Source organism: Hemitrygon akajei, chromosome 28 (genome assembly GCF_048418815.1).
Source record: "Hemitrygon akajei chromosome 28, sHemAka1.3, whole genome shotgun sequence".
Taxonomy (NCBI): Eukaryota; Metazoa; Chordata; class Chondrichthyes; order Myliobatiformes; family Dasyatidae; genus Hemitrygon; species Hemitrygon akajei.
This window is the reverse complement of record NC_133151.1, coordinates 12,428,623-12,450,906: the sequence shown is the minus strand read 5'-3', so window position 1 is coordinate 12,450,906 and position 22,284 is coordinate 12,428,623. Positions and strand designations below refer to the sequence as shown.

Here is a 22,284-nt window from a genome sequence, read left to right as displayed (position 1 = left end):
AAGGTCTGAAAGGGATATAATAGTCTGGGTAGTATATTCATTCTAATAAATTCAATCCTTGAACTGAGACTAAAAAAAGGAATTAGGTTCCATCTTGTTATATCTTCCTTAATTTTTATATATATATAGACTGATAATTGCTTTCTGATAATTTTGCCAAATCTTTAGGCATAATGATGCCCAAATATTTGAAAGACTCTGTTTGCCATGCCCAGGGATATCTACTTTCAATTTCTCTTGGTGCGCTGTAGTTATATGAAAGTAATTGGGTTTTATCTATGTTGACTTGTATCCTGATAATTGACCATATTGTTCAAAGGATTGCATCAATTTAGGTAAAGAGTATGTTGGTTGCCCTAGATAGATCAAAATGTCATCCGCGTAACAGGCCAATTTATGCTCTGTCCCTTTAGTAGTAATTCCCCTGATATCTTCATTTGTCTGATGTACTGAGCTAATGGTTACAGATATAATGCAAAGAGTAACTGTGACCACACACAACCCTGTCTCATGTCCCTTTCTGAGGTAAAACTACTTGATAAATATTCATTGATTTTAATCCTAACTAGGGTTGTCATATAGTGCCTGTATAGTTTTAATAGTTGTGTCATTGAAACCAAATCTATGTAAAACTCTGTTAAGAAAATTCCAAATAACCGAATCAAATGCCTTTTCAGTGTCCACGCTTATCACTATTGCTTCGATTTTATTTTTTTGTATATGATCCATAATGTGAAGTGTCCTTCATATATTATCTTGTGTTTGGCGTTGTCTGATCGTTATGTATCATTATACATAACATATATACATATATATGATGTGTACCTGTACACATCAGACTTCCAATATAACTCGGAGTCCTGCCATGTGCAGAAGTTCGCTGATGACACGGCCATAGTGGGGTGTGTCAGGAATGGACAGGAGGAGGAGTATAGGAAACTGATACAGGACTTTGTGATATGGTGCAACTCAAACTACCTGTGTCTCAATATCACCAAGACCAAGGAGATGGTGGTGGACTTTAGGAGATCTAGGCCTCATATGGAGCCAGTGATCATTAATGGAGAATGTGTGGAGCAGGTTAAGACCTACAAGTATCTGGGAGTACAGTTAGACGAGAAGCTAGACTGGACTGCCAACACAGATGCCTTGTGCAGGAAGGCACAGAGTCGACTGTACTTCCTTAGAAGGTTGGCGTCATTCAATGTCTGCAGTGAGATGCTGAAGATGTTCTATAGGTCAGTTGTTGAGAGCGCCCTCTTCTTTGTGGTGGCGTGTTGGGGAGGAAGCATTAAGAAGAAGGATGCCTCACGTCTTAATAAGCTGGTAAGGAAGGCGGGCTCTGTCGTGGGCAAAGTACTGGAGAGTTTAACATCGGTAGCTGAGCGAAGGGCGCTGAGTAGGCTACGGTCAATTATGGAAAACCCTGAACATCCTCTACATAGCACCATCCAGAGACAGAGAAGCAGTTTCAGCGACAGGTTACTGTCGATGCAATGCTCCTCAGACAGGATGAAGAGGTCAATACTCCCCAATGCCATTAGGCTTTACAATTCAACTGCCAGGACTTAAGAACTTTTTTTTTAAAGCTATTATTAATGCTTTTTGAGTTAGTGATTTAGATGCATATCATATTATTACTGAGTTAAGTATTGTATGTAATGAGTTTTTGCTACAACAAGTGTATGGGACATTGGAAAAAATGTTGAATTTCCCCATGGGGATGAATAAAGTATCTATCTATCTATCTATTATAGGTAGAAACTCTTCTGATCGTTTGGTCATGATGGAGGTGAATAATCTATAATCTACATTAGGAACGGATATTGGTCTAAATGACCCACATTCCATTTTATCATTGTCTTCTTTCGGTATAGCTGAGATTATTGTTCCCTTCCAGCTGTTGGCACGTGGCCTAGTGGGCAAGGCATCAGACTAGTAACTTGAAGGTCACTGGTTCGAGCCTCAGCTGAGGCAGCGTGTTTGTGTCCTTGAGCAAGGCACTTAACAACACATTGCTCTGCGACGTCACCAGTGCCAAGCTGCATGGGTCCTAGTGCCCTTCCCTTGCACAACATCGGTGGCGTGGAGAGGGGAAGGCCTGCAGCTTGGACAACTGCCGGTCTCCCATACAACCCTGCCCAGGCTTGCGCCCTGGAAACTCCAGGCGCAGATCCATGGTCTCTCGAGACCGATAGATACCACCAGCTAGGTGGCATTTGTGCCTTTTTTGGAGCTAGTTCAGTGTGGGGAGTAAGACAGGAATTAACTTATTTTTAAATTCTTTGTACCACTTTGTACCATCTGATCCTGGTGACTTGCTTAATTTAAGCCTACTAATTGCAGCTTTTAGTTCAACTTCAGTTGTGAACTCTAGAGAATTCAGGAAGGTGTCAATTTGGGTTATGCTTCCCCCTGGAACTTTGGAATATAGAGTTTTGTAAAACACTTCAAAAACTTCTTGAATTTCACTTAGCCTATTTTTTTTTATCATTTTTGTTCTTGGATCCCTAATTCTATGATTTGTATTTTCTGCTATTTTTTTTTTCCAATTTCCACGCCTGTATTTTCATAGACTAGATCCACTTTCATAATGTCTCTGTTTCAGAACCATTAATTTTTCCTGATTTCTTGCATAACCAAACTATTAATTTAATTCCTAATTTTTAAAAATCTCCTCTAATGTATCCTATGCCAAATTCAATTTGTGTTTTTCTAGTTCCTTCAGCCTATTTTGTAATTCCTCTATGTTTTATTCCTTTTTTTTCTTATATGAAGATATAGCTATAATTTTCCAAAACAGCCTTGAGTATCCCATAGAATGGGAGGTGAAACCTCTCCATTATCACTGAATTCTAAGTAAAGACCAATTTCTTTTTTAATTTGTTCCTTAAAGTAGGGACCATTGAGTAGATAAAAACACAAAATGCTCACAGACCTCCGTTGATACCCCTGCCCCTTCTTACCCCCATCCCTATCTATTATTTTAGTCTGGTTCTCTTTCTCTCTCTTTTTTCCCCCCTCACGATTATCTCCCCCCAGCCCTACCTTTCTTTATTTCCCATAATTCTCCACCTTCCCCCTAGCCCATGTCCCTCCAGCCTATCACTTCCTAGCTCTCTACTTTATCCCTCCCCCCCACTTCTTATCCCCCCTCGACCATCCCATGTTACTTCACTCCTGATGAAGGGTTTCAGCCCAAAATGTCGTCACTACCTCTTCCCATAGATGCTGTCTGGCCTGCTGAGTTCTGCCAGCATTTTGTGTTTTTATTTATCTCCAGCATCTGCAGATTCACTCGTGTGATCATTGAGTAGACTTGAATTTAGTTTCCAAATAGTATTCTTTGGTTGTAGGTCAAAATCAACAGATAAATATATAGGTACATGGTCACTTACATCTATTGTCCCAATTCCACAGGTGTTTATTTTGTCTTTGTCTTTTCCAAATGTTATGAAAAAGTCTATTCTTGTTTATACAGAATGGGGTGCAGAATAATGAGTGTAATCCCTTCTGTTGGGGAAAAGGTCCCTCCATATATCAATTAGACCAACATTCTCAAAAAGTGTATTAACTTTCTTATGTAAGGATTTTGTTTCATAGGTTTTTCTATTGGAAGAGTCTAACTTTGGCTGTAATTGTAAATTTAAGTCTCTCCCACATATCAGAAGACCTTCTGTTTCCGTTACCATATTAGTAGTTTTCTGAAAGAAAGTAATATCAATTCCTGGGGGGTGTGTATATATTCAATAGAGTAACTGAATTTCCAACTATATTCCCCCTTACCAGAATAAATCTGCCCTCCTTATCCCCCATTTCAAATACTTTTTCAAAATTTAGCTTGCTTGAGATAAGAATAGCAACTCCTCTCCTATGTCCTGATTTATATGAGGAGAAAAACAAATTAGTGAAGCCCATTCTCTTTAGTTTTCCATGCTCATTATCACTTAAGTGAGTTTCCTGTAAATATTCTACATGGGCTTGTTCTTTTTTCATTTTGGATAGAATTCTACTAAGTTTGATTGGATTTAACAGCCCATTGACATTAAAAGAAATGAATTTTACTTTGTCCTTAGCCATGTGTATTTATCTGTCAATATATCATTGAAATTAGCAGAATAAAACTTAATCAATCTATTCCCTGAACAAATAAGAACCAAGAAAAGCGAATAATAAAAAACAAGGCAACGAAGATGTGATTTCAAGGCTGAGGTCCCTAGTACATAGATGACCTTAGGTTGAGCTAGAGGAAACGTCTAGCTGTGGGGAATGGCCCCTCCTACCTGTGAGTTGAGGGTCTCCACTGCAGTACCCATAAAAGTAAGTGAACAAATCTATATCCATTACACAGAAAAGATTTCCCTGTGTATTCCTCCTATATATATATATATACTCATTTAGGTGGGGAAAAAGGAGTGAATGAGTGAATAAAGAAGAATAATTGAGTAATATAAAATCCACACTATAATAAGTATTTCACAAGATAGGTATAGCACCGTCTATTTATTCTTCTGTTTAGCTTATCAACATTTTTAAAGTTAGCCAAACCTTATGGCTCTTCCAGAGGGGGTGAGGGCTGTCTTCGGAAAACTCGCAGTCTCTTCCTGATATACTTTTCTCGCCCTCCTCCCGTCCCCTGCTTTCTCAATTCTCTCACTATTTCCCAAGCACAGTGGGATAAGTGCTCAGCCAGGCTTTCCCTTGGTTTGATCATACTGACGGCCTTCATGTCTGTCGTCGCCTCTTCCACTGACTGATATAGTTGCATCCCATCTTCATAAAGCACCTGCAGTTTAGCACCTGGAATCTAATCCTTCCTTGCTTAAATATTCATTTTACTTCAGAGTATTCTTTATGTTTCTGCAGGACCACCGGGGGGGGGGGGGGTAATCTTGATCGAAATATATCAATTTCCCATCCAAAAACACACTCTTCTTTCCCCAGGCCCTTCATAGAATCTCTGCCTTGGTATTGTATCGAAGGAATCTACGGTAATTACTATTGAGCATGGCTTATCTTCTCTATCTCCAATAGGCCGCGGGGCGAGCACACAATGTGCCTTCTCAATTTCTTTATCAATCTACATTTCTGTACCTCTAGAAATGAATGCCAACATTGCATTCTCCTTCTTCACCATTGACTCAACCTGGAGGTTAACCTTCAGGGTATCCTGCGCAAGGACTCCCAAGTCCCTTTGCATCTCTGTATTTTGAATTCCCTCCACATCTAAATAATAGTCTGCCCATTTATTTTTTACACTAAATTGCATGGCCATACACTTTCCAACATTGTATTTCATTTGCCACTTCCTTGGCCATTCCCCTAAACTATCTAAGTCTCTCTGCAGGCTCTCTGTTTCTTCAACACTACCCGCTCCTCCACCTACCTTTGTATCATCAGCAAATTTAGCCACAAATTCATGAATCCCATAGTCCAAATCTTTGACATACATCATAATAAGCAGCGGTCCCAAACACCAAACCCCGTGGAACTCCACTGGTAACCAGCAGCCAGCCAGAATAGGATCCTTCTATTCCCACTCTCTGCTTTCTGCCAACCAGCCAATATTCCACCCATGCTAGTAACTTCCTTGTAATTCCAGGGGCTCTTCAGCAGCAGTTATTTAAAAACAGAGCTTCGATGGTATTTGTCCATTGTACATGGCCTATCAGCGGCATCAACAGAGCTCTACCAACTGAATAAAAGTACAGAAGGGATAAGCAAAGCAGCCATTGTTGGGAGTAGGCCAGTGGCAACAGCAGAAGTGACAGGATTTGGCTCAAAAGAGGCTTCGACTAGGAACAGGAATCAACTGTGTAAAGCATCTGTTAAGGTTTCCTTTTTGGGTGGGGGGGGGGTTTCCCTCTCTTACTGTACCATTTAAATGGCTGTGGCGTGCTCTTCATCCCAGATGTTGGAGAACTGGGAGACCTAGCATCTCCCGGGGAACTAAATCTGTAGCTCCTTGAAGACTGTATTAGGGATCTGGAGCAGCAACTGGATGACCTTCGGTTTGTCCAGCAGAGCGGGGATATAATTGATCAAAGTTACGTGGAAGTAGTCACCCCGAAGCTAAGAGTCCATGGTATTACAGGAAAGTTACTAACATGGTTAGAGCATATTGGCTGTTTGATAGGATGCAGTGAGTGGAAATAAAAGGATCCTTTTCTGGTTGGCTTCCAGTGACTAGTGGTGTTTCGCAGGGGTCAGTGTTGGGACCACTTCTCTTTATGTTGTACTGCATATGAATGATTTAGATGATGGAATAGTTGGCTTTGTTGCCAAGTTTGCAGATGATATGAAGATTGGTAAAGGGGCAGGTAGTGTTGAGGAAACAGGTAGGATGCAGAATGACAGAAGGATCCACTTTGGTTGCAAGAACAGGAAAACAGATTATTATCTGAACGGTGGCCGATTAGGAAAAGGGGAGATGCAACAAGACCTGGGTGTCATTGTACACCAGTCATTGAAGGTGGGCATGCAGGTACAGCAGGTGGTGAAAAAGGCAAATGGTATGTTGGCATTCATAGCAAAAGGATTTGAGTACAGGAGCAGAGAGGTTCTACTGTAGTTGTACAAGGCCTTGGTGAAACCGCACCTAGAATATTGTGTGCAGTTTTGGTCCCCTAATCTGAGGAAAGACATTCTTGCCATAGAGGGAGTACAGAGAAGGTTCACCAGATTGATTCCTGGGATGGCAGGACTTTCATATGAAGAAAGACTGGATCGACTAGGCTTATACTCACTGGAATTTAGAAGATTGAGGGGGGATCTTATTGAAACGTATAAAATTCTAAAGGGATTGGACAGGCTAGATGCAGGAAGATTGCTTCCGATGTTGGGGAAGTCCAGAACAAGGGGTCACAGTTTAAGAATAAAGGGGATGCCTTTTAGGACCGAAATGAGGAAAAACTTCTTCACACAGAGAGTGGTGAATCTGTGGAATTCTCTGCCACAGGAAACAGTTGAGGCCGGTTCATTGGCTATATTTAAGAGGAAGTTAGATATGGCCCTTGTGGCTAAAAGGAGGTATGGAGAGAAAGCAGGTACAGGGTTCTGAGTTGGATGATCAGCCATGATCATACTGAATGGCGGTGCAGGCTCGAAGGGCCAAAGGGCCTACTCCTGCACCTATTTTCTATGTTTCTATAGATTAGGAGAATGGGCAAGAAAGTGGCAAATGAAATACAATGTTGAATAATGCATGATCATGCACTTTGGTAGTAGAAATAAATATGTGGATTATTTTCTAAAAGGGGAGAAAATCTAGGAATCTGAGATGCAGAGGAACTTGGGAGTCCTTGTGCAGAACACCCTGAAGGTTAACTTGCAGGTTGAGTTGGTGGTGAGGAAGGCAAATGCCATGTTAGCATTCATTTCAAGAGGTCTAGAATACAAGAGCAAGGATGTGATGCTAAGGCTTTATAAGGCACTGGTGAGACCTCACCTTGAGTATTGTGAACAGTTATAGGCCCCTCATCTTAGAAAAGATGTGCTGGCATTGGAGAGGGTCCAGAGGAGGTTCACAAAGGTGATTCCAGGAATGAAAGGGTTATCATACAAAGAATGTTTGATGGTTCTGGGTCTGTACTTGCTGGAATTCAGAAGGATGAGGAGGGATCTCATTGAAACCTTTCAAATGTTGAAAGACCTAGACAGAATAGATGTGGAAAGGATGTTTCCCATGGTGGGAGAGTCTAGGACAAGAGGGCACAGCCCCAGGATAGAGGGGCGCCCTTTCAAAACAGAGATGCCGATAAATTTCTTTGGCCAAAGAGTGGTGAATTTGTGGAATTTGTTGCCACATGCAGCTGTGGAGGCCAGTTATTTAAGGCAGAGATTGATAGGTTCTTGATTGGACATGGCATCAAAGATTACGGGGAGAAGGCCAGGAACTGGGGTTAAGGAAGAGATTTTTTAAAATGGATCAGCCATGATTGAATGGTGGAGCAGACTCGATGGGCCAGATGGCCTAATTCTGCTTGTATGCCTTATGGTCTTATCTTGCTAAGCAGCCTCATGTGCAGCACCTTGTCAAAGGACTTTTGAAAATCCAAGTACACCTCTACAGCATCTCCTTTGTCTACTCTGCTTATAATTTCCTTGCGGTAGGTTTGTCAGGCAGGATTTTCCTTTCAGGAAACCATACTGGCTTTGACCTATCTTGTCATGTCCCTCCATGTACTCCGTAATCTCATCTCTAAGAATCTATTCCAACAATTTCCCAACCACTGATGCCAGGCTAACAAGTCAATAGTTTCCTTTCTGCTGCCTCCCACCTTTCTTAAAAAGCGGAATAACATTTGCAATTTTCCAGTCATCCAGTACAATGCCAGAATTCATTTATTATTATATCTTGTTTATTTATTATTATTTTATTTATTATATTTTCTCTACTAGATTATGTATTGCATTGAACTGCTGTTACTAAGTTAACAATTTCACGTCATATGCCAGTGATAATAAACTCGATTCTGATTCTGAATGTATCGATTCTTGAAAAATCATTGTTAATGCCTCTGCATTCTATCCAGTTACTTCCTAGAACCTGAGGGTGCATTCCATCAGGTCCAGAAGGTTTATTCACCCTCAGACCATTAAGCTTTCTGAGCACCTTCTCAGTTGTAATTTTCCTGCACATACTTCACTTCCCTGACACTCTTGACTGTGCGGTATACTGCAGATGTCTTCCACTGTGAAGGCTGATGCAAAATACACATTCAGTTCCTCTGCTATCTCTGCGTCTGTCATCACAATATTTCCAGCGTCATTTTCTATTGGTCCTATATCTACCCTCAACTCTTTTTTACCCTTTGTATACTTAAAAAAAGCTTTTAGTATCTTCTTTGATTTTAGTTGTCAGCTTCCTTTCATAATTCATCTTTTCCTTCCTAATGACCTTCTTAGTTTCCCTCTGCAAGGTTTTAAAAGATTCCCAATCCTCTATCATCCCACTCATTTTGGCTTCCTTGTATTGAATAAATTGCCCCATAAACTTAGGGAAAATGGAGATTGGTGGTCTAGAAACTGCAAGAAAGGCACAACCATGAGGTTACTTTCACAGACATTGTTGATTTTATTGAAAGCCGAGACACAACCATGAGGTTACTTTCACAGACATTTTTGTTTTTATTGAAAGCCAAATAAAATTTGCCCCAGTGTCTGAGAATGTATATTATGTTACACCAACAGCAGTAAACAAAGGTGTGAATAAAACTGGGTCACAACTTCATTCTAAAGCTAAAGGAAGAAACTTTGCTACTACAGTGGCTATGATAAAAAGTAAAGCTAAAACTGAGACAGGAGCAAATGATAAGGTTTGCCTGTTCTGAAAGGGTGAACATAGTTTGGATTCAGTGTCTAATTTGGAGAAAAAGGATCATAATGAGAAGATTGCCTTCCTAAAAGCAAATGGTGTCAGCAAGGATTACAAGAAGTGTCTTTCATGCAAGGTATGTAGTGGCAAGCAACCTAGCATACTTCATATTCACTATGTAGAAAAGGGTGCAAATTAGAAACGGGCCATGAATGAATCAAACACAGCAGTGAGTAGCGCCCCAGTATCTAATGGCCTTATGGGGCTGGGGATCATGATTGTAAACTTCCTATCACTCCAGTTCAGGTGAAGTCTAAGAAAGTAACAAGAAAGTGGTTACTTATGCTTTCCTCGATCAAGGAAGTACAGCAGTGTTTTGCACAGAGTGCCTCATGAACAAACTTAACCTTACAGGATAAAGAACACTCATTCTCTTACACACAATGGGTCAAAAGAACATTGCGAGTAGCTACGCCATTTCAGGCTGGCTTGGTCACGCCTTGGGATTGATTTCAATTAATTGCAACAGCAGTACAATTAATTTGGGTAAATTTGCTAAGCTGATTCAATGAACCAATGCTCATTACATACCAAGGGATCTGTAAATTGAAACATTTCTCCTTACTAAAATTCTTCCTGGCCCAATGAAAATTTCTAGCATTTTCTAAATCCCAACATCTGTATTTTGGTATTTTATTCAACTTACTCTGGGCTAAATATGTGTTGAAATTTATTACAAAATTAAGTTGCCTCTGATTTTCTGTCTTTAATCTTCAGTGTGACTGTACTGATATTTTTACTCTGAATGTGAAAAAACGCAAGACATTGTTGTGTATTCGTTCTATTAAGTTGATAATTACTTTAGGTTTTCAACATTACTGAAAGCAGAGCTTCTATCTCCACCTTCTGAAACTACTTCGTCTATCACCAGAGAATGAGGCGGCGAGATGGAAATGAGTGGGCAGTATGTGACTATCATTTGAATTTTTAAAGATTGTGCCATAACTGAGGGATCCTGACAGAGTGTATACTGACAGTGATATTTCTGTTGCAAGCCAATTTTAAATTTCTATCAAAGATCGAAAGGACTACTGGTAATTTTGGTCAGTCCTTTATGTTTTACCTAATCATTGAAGATTTTGGCATCAGCTATTATGTTTTTCTCACGGTTACTCACTCATTTTACTTTTTCTGTCACTAACAACACAGAGGTCCTTTGTTGAATGAGTAAACTACACTATTCCAGGCTTCCATCCACGGCTCATCAGCTCCGGAGATCTCCCATCCACGGCCCAGTCCATTGTCTCCCAAACCATTTCCGATCTCATCAGCTCGGGAGATCTCCCATCCACAGTCCGCTGATAAGGGGGGGTGCTGTTGTCGTCTCACACACCGACCTGTACATAGCGGAGGCACGATGACAACTTGCTGACACATCCTCTTATCTACCCCTGGACCATGACCCCACTAGGAAGCACCAGTCCATTGTCTCCCAAACCATTCTAAAGTCCTTTCTCCAACTGCTATTTTCTTTTGTAAGATTAATTAACGTTTCGTGTGATGGTTGAATCACACGTAACGCATGGACACTACGGAGAGGGTTGTGTGCAGTTCTATGTTAGAATATAGAAAGTTTTAGCTAGATAGGGTGCAGAAAGGATTCAAGTGAATGTTGTCTGGACTAGAGGGTTTGAGTTATAAGGGAAGATTGGATAGGCTATGACTTTTCTATGGAGCAAAGAAGGCAGAGCTTATTGATGACAGGAATAGATGTGTTCATGCTCAGTTTTTATACAATAGTAACAGTAATATCTTGAAACTAGATATTGTAGCATTAAGATGAGCAGGTACATTTTTGAATGGGATCTGAAGAGCAAGCTTTTATTTACATGAAGGGTGGTGGGTTTATGGACGAGCCTCGAGAAGAAGTGACTGAGGCCAGTGCAATTATAAAATTTAAAAGAGAAGTATCTAGATAGGAATGGTTGGGCAGGATGTCAGCCATGGAGTTAACACAAGCATGAATAATTGGACTAATGGACCAGTTTCCTGCTGTATCACTACATGACTCTGACACAGACCAGCTAATTTCCCAACATGTACAGTACTAATGCCACAAAAAGCAAACAGCTTTTTGGATGATAACCCTGATTCTGACATGGGTTTCTATTGTGGACTGAGGGGAATCATGGTTGGGGGAAAAAGAGAAGGGAGAATGGAGAGAGCAGGAAGCAGCAGAGAGACATTCTATAATGATCAAAAACCAAACCAATTGTTTGGGATCAAATAACCTTGCCTGGTGTCTCAGGGCTGGGACCCCCCTCCCCCAAAATGCCTTCTCTACCACCTGTCCCACATCCCTCCTGCAGTGCTCCCAACATCCTTTAGCCTCACCAGATTTACAACCTCACTCTCTATTCCACATTAACAAATTAAATACTGTACAAATATCTCCAGCATCCTAGCTATAAATATGTGCCTAGAACTTTTGGAGTTCTGTAATACATTACCACCACTGTCTGGCCCATAAATAACACTTCACTAATGCTTACCAATCCCCCTCTCTTTCTGAAATCCAAAATTCCATTTGACTTCTCTGCTTTCTCTGCTGAGGTTGTTCCTCTCTTTTCACTTGTACTGCTGTAGTGTACGGTGCACCATGCCTTCAGTCACATATTCACTTCTCTGATCTTATTTTACCCAATGAATTTACTTGTAATTTTGATGGTATTCTGGAAATTACAAATGTTCTTGTTGCTTTGTTCTTTACAGTTTGGATTCTAACTACTCAGACCATCTACAGTATACTTCCCTATGAATATCATCAGTTACAGTGATATATCGTGTTCCCTCCAACCATGAGGAGACAATCCTACTCCAGAAGCAGACAACTAGATCACAAGACATAGGAACAGAATTAGGCAAGTAACAGCAACTCAAATAACCAAAGTGGTCTTCAGAGCAGAATCTCTGAATTCACAACACATCGAACCTTAAAGTGGATGGGCTGTAGCAGCAGTAGACCATATGACATAGGATTAGAATTAGACCATTCAGCCCATCAAGCCTGCTCCACCAATCAATCATGGATGATTTAATCATCCCTCTGAACCCCATTCCCTTGCCTTCTCCCTGTATCCTTTAACTAATCAAGAATCAATCAACCTCTGCTTTAAATATACTCAATGACTTTGCCTCCACAGTCATTGTTGCCAATGAACTCCACAGACACATCACCCTCTATTCTGAGTCTGTGCTCGCTGGTCCTAGACTCATCCAATCGAGCAAACAACCATTCTAACAAGACCTTTGAATATTCAACAGGTTTCAATAAGATGCTCCTGCTTTGTTTTAAACTCTTAGCAACTATAGACCCAGAAACATCAAACGCGCCTCAGACATTAACCCTTTCATTTCCAGAATCATTCATGTGAACCTGCTCTGGACCCTCTCCAATTTCAGCACGTTTTCATGGATAAGGGGCCCAAAACTGTTCACAATACCCCAGGTGCAGTTTAGACCAATGTTTTATAAAGCCTCAGTATTATATCCTTGTTTTTATATTGTAGTCCTCTCAAAATCTATGCCAAAATTGCACTTGCCTCCCTTACCACCAACTCACTCTGCAAGGTAATCTTTTGTGAATGAATCCTACACAAGGGCTCCCAAGTCCATTTCCACATCTGATTTTTGAATTTTCTCCTCACTTAGAAAATATTCATAGCCATAGAAAAGGCACAAAATTTAAATTAGAAAGGTGCCCTTTGCCCTCTTTAGTCCATGCCGAAACCATTTAAACTGCCTACTCCCATCAACCTGTATCGGGACCATGGTCCTCCATACCCCAACCATCCATGTACCTAACCAAACTTCGCTCAACATTGAAATCAAGTTCACATCCACCACTGGAGCTGGCAGCTTGTTCCATACTCTCATGACCATCTGAGTCAAGTTTCCTCTCATTCTCCCCTTAAACTTTTCACATTTCACCCTTAACCCATGACCTCTGGGTGTAGTCCTCAGAGGAAAAGGCCTGCTTGCAATCTTCTCTCAATCTTCTACATTCTAAGGAATAAAGTCCTAACCTAGTAGTTCTTTTCTTACAACTCAGGTCCTCCAGACCCAGCAACATGCTTGTACATTTTCTATGCACTCTTTCAACCTTATTTGATGGTAGGTGACAAAACTGCACACAATACTCCAATTAGACCTCACCAATGTCTGATACAACCTGTAATGAAAACATTGATTTATGAAGGCCAATGTACCAAAAGCTTTCCTTAAAACCCTATCAACCTGTGACACCACTATCAATGAATTGTGGACCTGTACTCCCAGATCCCTTTGTTCTACCACACTCCTCAGTGCCATATCTTTCACTATACAAGACTATATAACGACCTGGTTAGTCCTACCTAAGTGCAGCACCTCACACTTGTATGCATTAAATTATATCTACCATTTTTCAGCTAATTTTTCCATCTGGTTCAGATCCCTCGTCAAGTCATGATAACCTTTCTCGCTATTCGCTACACTCCCAATCTTGGTGTCATCCACAAATTTGCTGATCCAGTTAACCACATTATCATTCAGATCATTGATATAGATGACAACAAAGGATCCAGCACCAAAAACTGCAGCACGCCACTAGACACGGGCCTCCAGTCAGAGAGATAACCCTCCACTACCACTCTGGCTTCTTCCATAAAGCCACTGTTTATTATTTACTACCTCATCATGAATGCAGAGTGACTGGAACTTCTTAACCTGCCTCCCATGTGGAACCTTGTCAAATGCCTTGCCTTCATCTTGCCTTGTCCATGTAGACAATATCCACTGCCGTGCCTTCATCTACTTTCCTGGTAACTTTCTTGATTAAACTCACTCTTAGACATAACCTGCAATGCTGACTAACCATAGTCAATTCAAATACTTATATATCTGGTCCCTCAGGGTACCTTCCAATAACTTCCCCACAAATGATGTCAAACTTAACCAACCTAGAATTTCCAGGTTTCTGTTCAGAGCCTTTCTTAATCAGAAGAACAACTTTGGCTTTCCTCCAATCCTCTGGTACCTCTCCTGTCACTAAGTATGATTAGGGCCTGAGCAATTTCTCCTGTAGGGTAATGCCCTGGGAACTTGTCCACCATGATTTGCTTCAGGACAGCAAACTCTTCTGTAATCTGTACAGGGTCCATGAAGTGGTGCCACTTTGCCTCATTCTATAGTCTCTGGATCTGTCTCCTGAGTAAATGCATATGGGAAAAAAACTTACTTAAGATCTGCCCCATCTGCTTTAATCCACACATGGATAACCATTCTGATCTTCCAGTGGACCAATTTTGTCTCTTGCAATCTGTTTGCTCTTAACATATCTGTAGAATCCCTGAGGATTCTCTTTCACCTTGTCTGCTAGGGCAGCTTCATGCCTTCTTTTATTGCCCCCCCCCTTTCTCTTTTAAGTGTTCTCTGACATTTCTATACTCCATAAGCACCTCATTTGTTCCTTTTTGTTCACACTTGCTAAAAACCTCCTTTTTGTTCCCTAAACAGGTACATACAAGCTTGGTATTCTCAAAATTTTACCTATGAAGGTTCCCACCTACTAAGTACACTTTTACCAGAAAACAGCTTGCCCAATCCACACTTGTCAGATCATTTCTGATTACCATATTTACTATGAAACTAATGCCATTCTGGGCACTGGCTGCAAAGTGTTTCACCCACACAAACTTCTATCACCTGACCTATCTCATTCCCTAACAGCAGATAAAGTATTGCACATTGTCTCATTGGCACTTCTATGTGCTGATTAAGGAAATGTTCTTGAACACATTTTACAAACTCTATCCCATCTAATCCTTTTACAATATGGGAGACCCTGTCAATATGTGGAAAGTTAAAATCACCTATTTTAATAATCTTATGTTTAATCTTATAATAATCTTACAATAGTCTGCAATCTGCCTACATATTTCTTCCTCTAAATCCCTCTGACTATTGGGTGGTCTGTAATACAGCCCCAATAACATCATCATACCTTTCTTTTTTTTCTCAGTTCCACCCATAATGCCTCACTAGAGGAGTTCCTCAGTTTGTCCTGTTGAAGCACTGCCATGACATTTTCCCTGGCTAGTAAGGCCACCCTTCCTCCTTTAATCGCTAATGCTGTCACGTCTAAAACAACAGAACCCTGGAATATTAAGCTACCAATCCTAACTCTCCTGCAACCAAGTCACAGCAGTAGGGTCTCTGGATCTGTGACTCAGAAGGAAAGTGGGGGAGAAGAGGTGAGCTGTGGTGATAGGGGATTCGTTAACTTGGAGAATGAAAGAAGGTTCTGTGGACGAGAACAAGATTCCCAGATGGTATGCTACCTCCTGGGTGCCAGGGTCCAGGATATCTTGGATTAAGTCCTTAGCATTCTTAAGTGGAAGAGTGAACAGCCAGAGGTTATATGTCCTATCTATCATCCTTTCAACCTCCCCAATGATCCAAAGTTCATCCAGTTCCAACTCCAACTCTTTAACGCAGATTGTTAGAAGCTGCAGCTGTTTTCACTTTTCACAGTTGTAGTCATCAGGGACACTGGAGAGCTCCCTGCCTTCCCATATCTTGCAAGAGGAGCATTTCACTATTCTCCCTGGGATCTCTACTGCTGTAACTGAGCAAATGTAAAGAAGGGGGCAAAAAAAAAACAAAGTTTACCTATAACATACACAAAATGCTGGTGGAACACAGCAGGCCAGGCAGCATCTATAGGAAGAAGTACAGTCGACGTTTCGGGCTGAGACCCTTCGTCAGATCTCGGCCCAAAACATCAACTGTACTTCTTCCTATAGATGCTGCCTGGCCTGCTGTGTTCCACCAGCATTTTGTGTGTGTTGCTTGAATTTCCAGCATCTGCAGATTTCCTCATGTTAAAGTTTACCTATAGCTTTTATTTGCCTTCTCTAACTGAAAGCTCTCTTCACTGAAGCCTCAAAACTTCCACTCTTGACTCTGTCCACTCTGATGGTTGCCACCCTGCTTACCCCTACTTTACTTTAACTTGTTTTTGCTAATCAGTCCCAAACACTGACAGGCCACTGCTTAAAGCCTCAAAAAAAATCTTGCCTTTAATACTTGATCAGTGAATCTGAGTGAAACACATCCTCTCAAGCTTCTGATTGTTCTTTTAGCCTCTGGTCAAACCTTGGTAGTGCGACACAAGGTTGGATGACTGTGAATCCTTCCCACATTCAGAGCAGATGAATGGCTTCTCCCCAGTGCGACCCCGGTGGTAGTGTGGATAAGTGTGTGAATGCCTTCCCAGAGTCTGAGCAGGTGAATGGCCTCTCTCCAGTGTAAACAGTCAGCTGTGTCAGTAGGTGAAATGACTAAGTGAATGCCTTTCCAGTTTGAGCAGGTAAAGTTTCTCCCTAGTGTGAACTCACTGGTGTCTCTGTAGTGTAGATGAGCATGTGAATCCGTTCCCACAATCTGAGCAGGTGAACAGCCTCTACCCAGTGTGAACTTGCTAACGTTCCTTCAGTTGGGATGACCGAGTAAATCTCTTCTTACTTTCAGAGCAGGTGAATGGCCTCTCCCGTGTGTGAATTCGGTAGTGTTTCACAAGGGTAGATGACTGAGTGAATCCCTTTCCACATTCAGAGCAGGTGAACGGCTTCTCTCCAGTGTGAATTCGCTGGTGTCTCTGTAGTGTGGATGAGTTTGTGAATCCCTTTCCACAGTCCGAGCAGGTGAATGGCCTCTCCCCGGTATGAACTCGGTGATGTACTTTCAAGTCAGATAACCAAGTGAATCCCTTTCCACAGTCTGAGCAGATGAACGGTTTCTCCCCAGTGTGAACTCGCTGATGTTCATTCAGTTGGGATGACCGATTGAATCCCTTCCCACATTCAGAGCAGGTGAACGGCCTCTCCCCAGTGTGAACTCGCTGATGTCCCTGTAGTGTGGATGAGTGAGTGAATCTCTTCCCACAATCTGAGCAAGTGAACGGCCTCTTCCCAGTGTGAACTACCTGGTGTACCTGTAATTGAGATGATCGAGTGAACCCCTTCCCACAGTCAGAGCAGGTGAATGGCCTCTCTCCGGTGTGGACTCTCTGATGTACTTTCAAATCATATGACCGAGTGAATTCCTTCCCACAGTCTGAGCATGTGAATGGTTTCTCCCCAGTGTGAACTCGCTGATGTTCATTCAGTTGAAAAGACTGAGTGAATCCCTTTCCACATTCAGAGCAGGTGAACGGCCTCTCCCCAGTGTGAACTCGGTAGTGCATCACAAGTGTAGATGACTGAGTAAATTCCTTCCCACATTCAGAGCAGGTGAACGGTTTCTCCCCAGAGTGAACTCGGTAGTGCTTCACAAGCGTGGATGATTGAGTGAATCCTTTCCCACATTCAGAGCAGGTGAACGGTTTCTCCCCAGTGTGAACACGCTGATGTATTTTTAAGTCAGATGACCGACTGCATTCCTTCCCACAGTACGAGCAGGTGAATGGTTTCTCCCCAGTGTGAACTCGCTGATGTACTTTCAAGTCTGATGACCGAGCAAATTCCTTTCTGCAATCTGAGCAGATGAACGGTTTCTCCCCAGTATGAACCCGCTTATGTCTCTGCAGCGTGGATGAGTGTGTGAATCCCTTCCCACAATCTGAGCAGGTGAAAGGCCTCTCCCCAGTGTGAACTCGCTGATGTTCATTCAGTTGAGAAGACCGAGTGAATTGCTTCCCACAGTCTGAGCAGGTGAACGGCATCTTCTCGGTGTGAACTCACTGATGTTCCTTCAGTTGAGATCTCAGTGTGAATGGCCTCTGTCCAGTGTGTACTTACTGAAATGATTGAATGAATCCCTTCTGTCATTCAGAGCAGGTAATGGCCTCTCCCCAATGTGCACTAGATGGTGTCTCGAAAGTGTGGAGGAGTATGTGAATGACTTCTCACAGTCTGAGCAAGTCCTCGTCCTCTCACTTATGAAATTTCAAAGACAGAATGAATTGTTTCCAACAGTCAGAACAAGTGGAGAATCTCACTGTGCTGTGACCCTGCTGATGTATCTTCAGGCTGGACCATAGAGTAGATCTCCTCCCACACACACAATGGCCTCTCCCCACTGTGAACTAACTGGTGTGTCTGGGTAGGATGTGAGTAAATCCATTCACACACTGAGAGAAGGGGAATTATATCACACTGTGATCAATTCTCTGGCAATTCAGAAAGTCAGATGTCAGACGTTTTGAATCCCTTGCACAATCATGCAGTTGAAGAACTGATCTCTAGTGATTAAATGTTAGTATGATCTCAGCACCCTTGGTCCAGTGGATTAAACTGAGTTAAAATAGAAAACTTCATTTCAGATACAAAGCATGTTTCCAGCTGGGATGAGAAAATTCTTCATCTCCAAGGATCAACAATAGTTATATATTGATTCTGCAAAGGAGATTCCCATACACCAATATTCTGCCATTTCTAACCTGTAAAAGTATTTACAAAAGACATCAATAGGTGAGGAATGATATTTCAGGTGCAATTTAAGTCTATGGTGAACTATGACATCACATTGTTATGAAATTCAAATCAAGATGGTGGAAATCTTTGGAGCGTAGAAGGTTGAGGGGGGACTTGATAGAGATATTTAAAATTATGAGGGGGATAGATAGAGTTGACATGGACAGGCTTTTTCCATTGAGAATAGGGGAGATTCAAACAAGAGGACACGAGTTGAGAGTTAGGGGGCAAAAGTTTAAGGGTAACACGAGGGGGAACTTCTTTACTCAGAGAGTGGTAGCTGTGTGGAACGAGCTTCCAGTAGAAGTGGTAGAGGCAGGTTCGATATTGTCATTTAAAAAAAAAAATTGCATAGGTATATGGACAGGAAAGGAATGGAGGGTTATGGGCTGAGTGCAGGTCAGTGGGACTTGGTGAGAGTAAGCATTCGGCACAGACTAGAAGGGCCAAGATGTCCTGTTTCTGTGCTGTAATTGTTATATGGTTAAATCCTCAACTTTAACTGGCCACAGATCAGACATCCTGACTGACCTTCAAATTCTCTGACTATCAGAATGGGCCATTTCTGCCTGTCACCAATCTGTGACGTGGCTCAGTTTGTCTCTCCCTATTAGTACTACTGTATTTCAAATTCTGGTAAAGGCCCACGGTGCTACAAAGAGCAATTGTTATTACATGTCTGATCCTGAAGATTTTCTAATTAATCTGACCCCCCCCCCCCCCCAAAGTGATTGACAGTGAACTACAGGTCACTTGTTACTCGGGAAACGGTGTTTGGTAGCATTATGTACCCAGAGAGAATAGAACAAAACAAGTTCTCACGGGTAGAATGGCACAGAACAAGAGGAGGTAGATCAAAGGTGATTTTTCTCAAGAACTAAAGCTGACGAAATGATTTTGTCCTTTTTTTCCCCTTGCAGCATTAACTGAAACTATCACTGACTGGAAGGCTCTTCACCCGAAATTAACTGGGAACTATATTTTTCCGAGTTCCTAATGCTTGGATTTAGCTAGCTGGAGCTCGGCCGTGTTTGCGCGATCTACTTGTTCCAACTTCCTCCGCTTGTGTTTCCAAACACCCTAAGGACAGGCAGAGGAAGCGTTGGTAGTGTCACCCATGGCTGTCACTTTACCCAGAAGCCCTCACGAACGAGAACCCCATCTATCCGTTACCCAAGGACCCAGCGATGCGCATGCGCCGCAGAAATGGCGCCACCACCATCGCTAATCAGCCGAAAGCTGCCCCGGGGCCTGGGTACGGATCCTGGGGCTGAGTGAGGAAAGAACCGACACTGTCTCGGGATGCAGGACCACAATGTGTCTGGACCTCACAGTAATTGTCTCTCAGTCGCGGTTCGCCACAGCTCCCGATGAAACTGCCGACCGGATTTCGCTCCTACCTGCAACTGCTCTTTATAAGTCTCTCGTCCGATGAACGCATGCGTAATATCCAAGAACTACATGTGATCCTTACGCATGCTCATCGGGGTTACTAGATTGGCTTTTCCTAAGCCAAATTCCAGAAAATTGGCTCCCCCCCCCCCCACCCCCACTTTGGTTGGCTTCAGAAAATTCATTTGGCTTTTTGGCTTTTTTACGTGCTAAAATTATCTGCACGAAAATTATATACCATCCTTTAAGAAAAATGTTTCCTGGTCAATTACATTTGGCAATATTTCTGCCGCCATCTGAGTCGGGGGGAGGGGGAGGAGCAAGAAAACGCTAAACCAGCAAATCCGGTCGACATCGGCAACACGGTCGGTCACGTGCGGCCGGGTCCAGTTTGGCGCCAAGTCGGCAACACGGTCGGTCACGTGCGGTCGCCGGCGGGGTGGGGTCCAGTTTGTCTTGGACCTCCGAAGCGTTTGGATGTGATTTACAATCATATAAATCGACCGTGAAGTGTACTTTCTATATGTAATAACGTTCTGTGGTGAAACTGTGACGCCTTCGGCTGTTATTATAAATTATTTATTGTCAACACCCAACACCCGGTCGTCAAACTGGAAAGCTTCTTATGATAGCAATCTTAAGTACAATAGCAAATGGGAAGTGTAAGAAGAGAAAGGGTTAAGGTTAGACTGTGCTAAGATCTAAGCTTACAAAACATATGCTGACACATTGCTAAATAAGGATATAAGATTCTTGCAAAACTGTATAGGTACAATCTGTACCTTGTGGTAATCATGAAGAACTAAAAAGGAGTCATTAAGCTAGGAGCTGAGAGCGGAGGTGGATGAAACAGAAGGAGATAAGCTGTACTCTTGTGGCTAACTCCAAGGCCGATAAGTGTTTGAAAACTTGGCAGACATGGCTCTGCGGATGGCTAACTCCAAGGACAGAGGATATGAGAAAATGTGTATGTGACCCCCGAAATGTACAAGCCTGTGGGGAGGGGGAGAGTGGAGCTGACTATGAATAATTGTAGGAATGATACAGCAACTGAGGGACACGTGATAACCTACTTGAAACTGTATAAAAGGAAATGAAATGTAATGCTCTGGGCTCAATACTGCTGGAGCAGTTTTGGGTCCGACTCTGCAGACTCGTGAAAAATAAAGCTTTGCCGCTTTGCAGTTTGCTGAGACTCATGGTGTGAGTTATTTCTGACAGCTGGGGGCTCGTCCGGGATCCCCACTCCGGTCGTGGAGGGCGAGAGGAAGGACATCGGAGAAGGTGCACCCTGCCGAGTTCGGCAGTCCCTGATTCCTTGCTCGTCGTCTGAAACGGCTTGAGCGAGTGAGATCCGGACAGCGCAAGGCGGCAAAGCAGGGAGGAAAGGAGACGGTTCTACGGCACACCGGGTAAGTGAGACTAGCTAACTGAGATCTAGGTGGGTGTGACCGGGTAAAGTAGGTGTGACGACACCTAGAGTAAAAAGAACCGGGCCGGGAAGGGAATAATGGGAGGGGGAAGCTCAAAGGAAGAGGAGCCGGAGAGTTCGGGTTTGTTCCCGAAGGTACCTCCTGATAGCCCCCTCGGTAGAATGTTTGCAGGATGGGGATATGGACGAACAAAGGGAAAGCAGAAAAAGAGAATGGTAGAATATTGCAAATTATGGTCCAAACAGCCAATAAAAGGGTCCTCGGTATGGTGGCCACCATTTGGGTCAGATGAGGATTGGGTTAGACAGGCCTTAAACATATATGTAAACTCTAAACCAAATGTGAGAGAGGAAGAAAATGAGTATGCCTCTTGCTGGGTTCCCGGACCAGGAGACTCCGCAAGAAGTTTTAAACTAGAAACTAAAACTAAGGAGGAAGAGCCTCCTTGGGAAGTGTTGAATCATCTACCTCCCCCTTATGTTCCCCGGCCCCAGCAGCCCGAACAAGCTGCTAGTGCTCCGCATCCGGATGATCCGCAATGGGAGGAAGAAGAAGAGAAAAGAGATGAGGAGCGAAAAGAATGGATAGATAGAGACAGAAAACAGGGAATGCCGGGGAACCTAAGTTT

General features: G+C 42.5%; 1 protein-coding gene across 1 annotated transcript; it reads right to left on the bottom strand.

The window, feature by feature from the left end:
• Positions 1-16,213: 16,213 nt before the first annotated feature.
• Positions 16,214-20,246, bottom strand: LOC140717688 (uncharacterized). The gene is made up of 2 exons (XM_073031334.1): positions 20,232-20,246; positions 16,214-18,797 (listed from the first exon to the last, which is right to left on the bottom strand). The coding sequence occupies exon 2, from the start codon at positions 18,078-18,080 to the stop codon at positions 16,839-16,841; it is 1,242 nt and encodes a 413-aa protein (XP_072887435.1). The 5' UTR covers positions 18,081-18,797; positions 20,232-20,246; the 3' UTR covers positions 16,214-16,838.
• Positions 20,247-22,284: the final 2,038 nt, after the last annotated feature.

Excerpts from the sequence above, each read along its gene's own strand:
- LOC140717688 (XM_073031334.1), bottom strand. The coding sequence starts at position 18,080 with ATGCCGTTCACCTGCTCAGACTGTGGGAAGCAATTCACTCGGTCTTCT.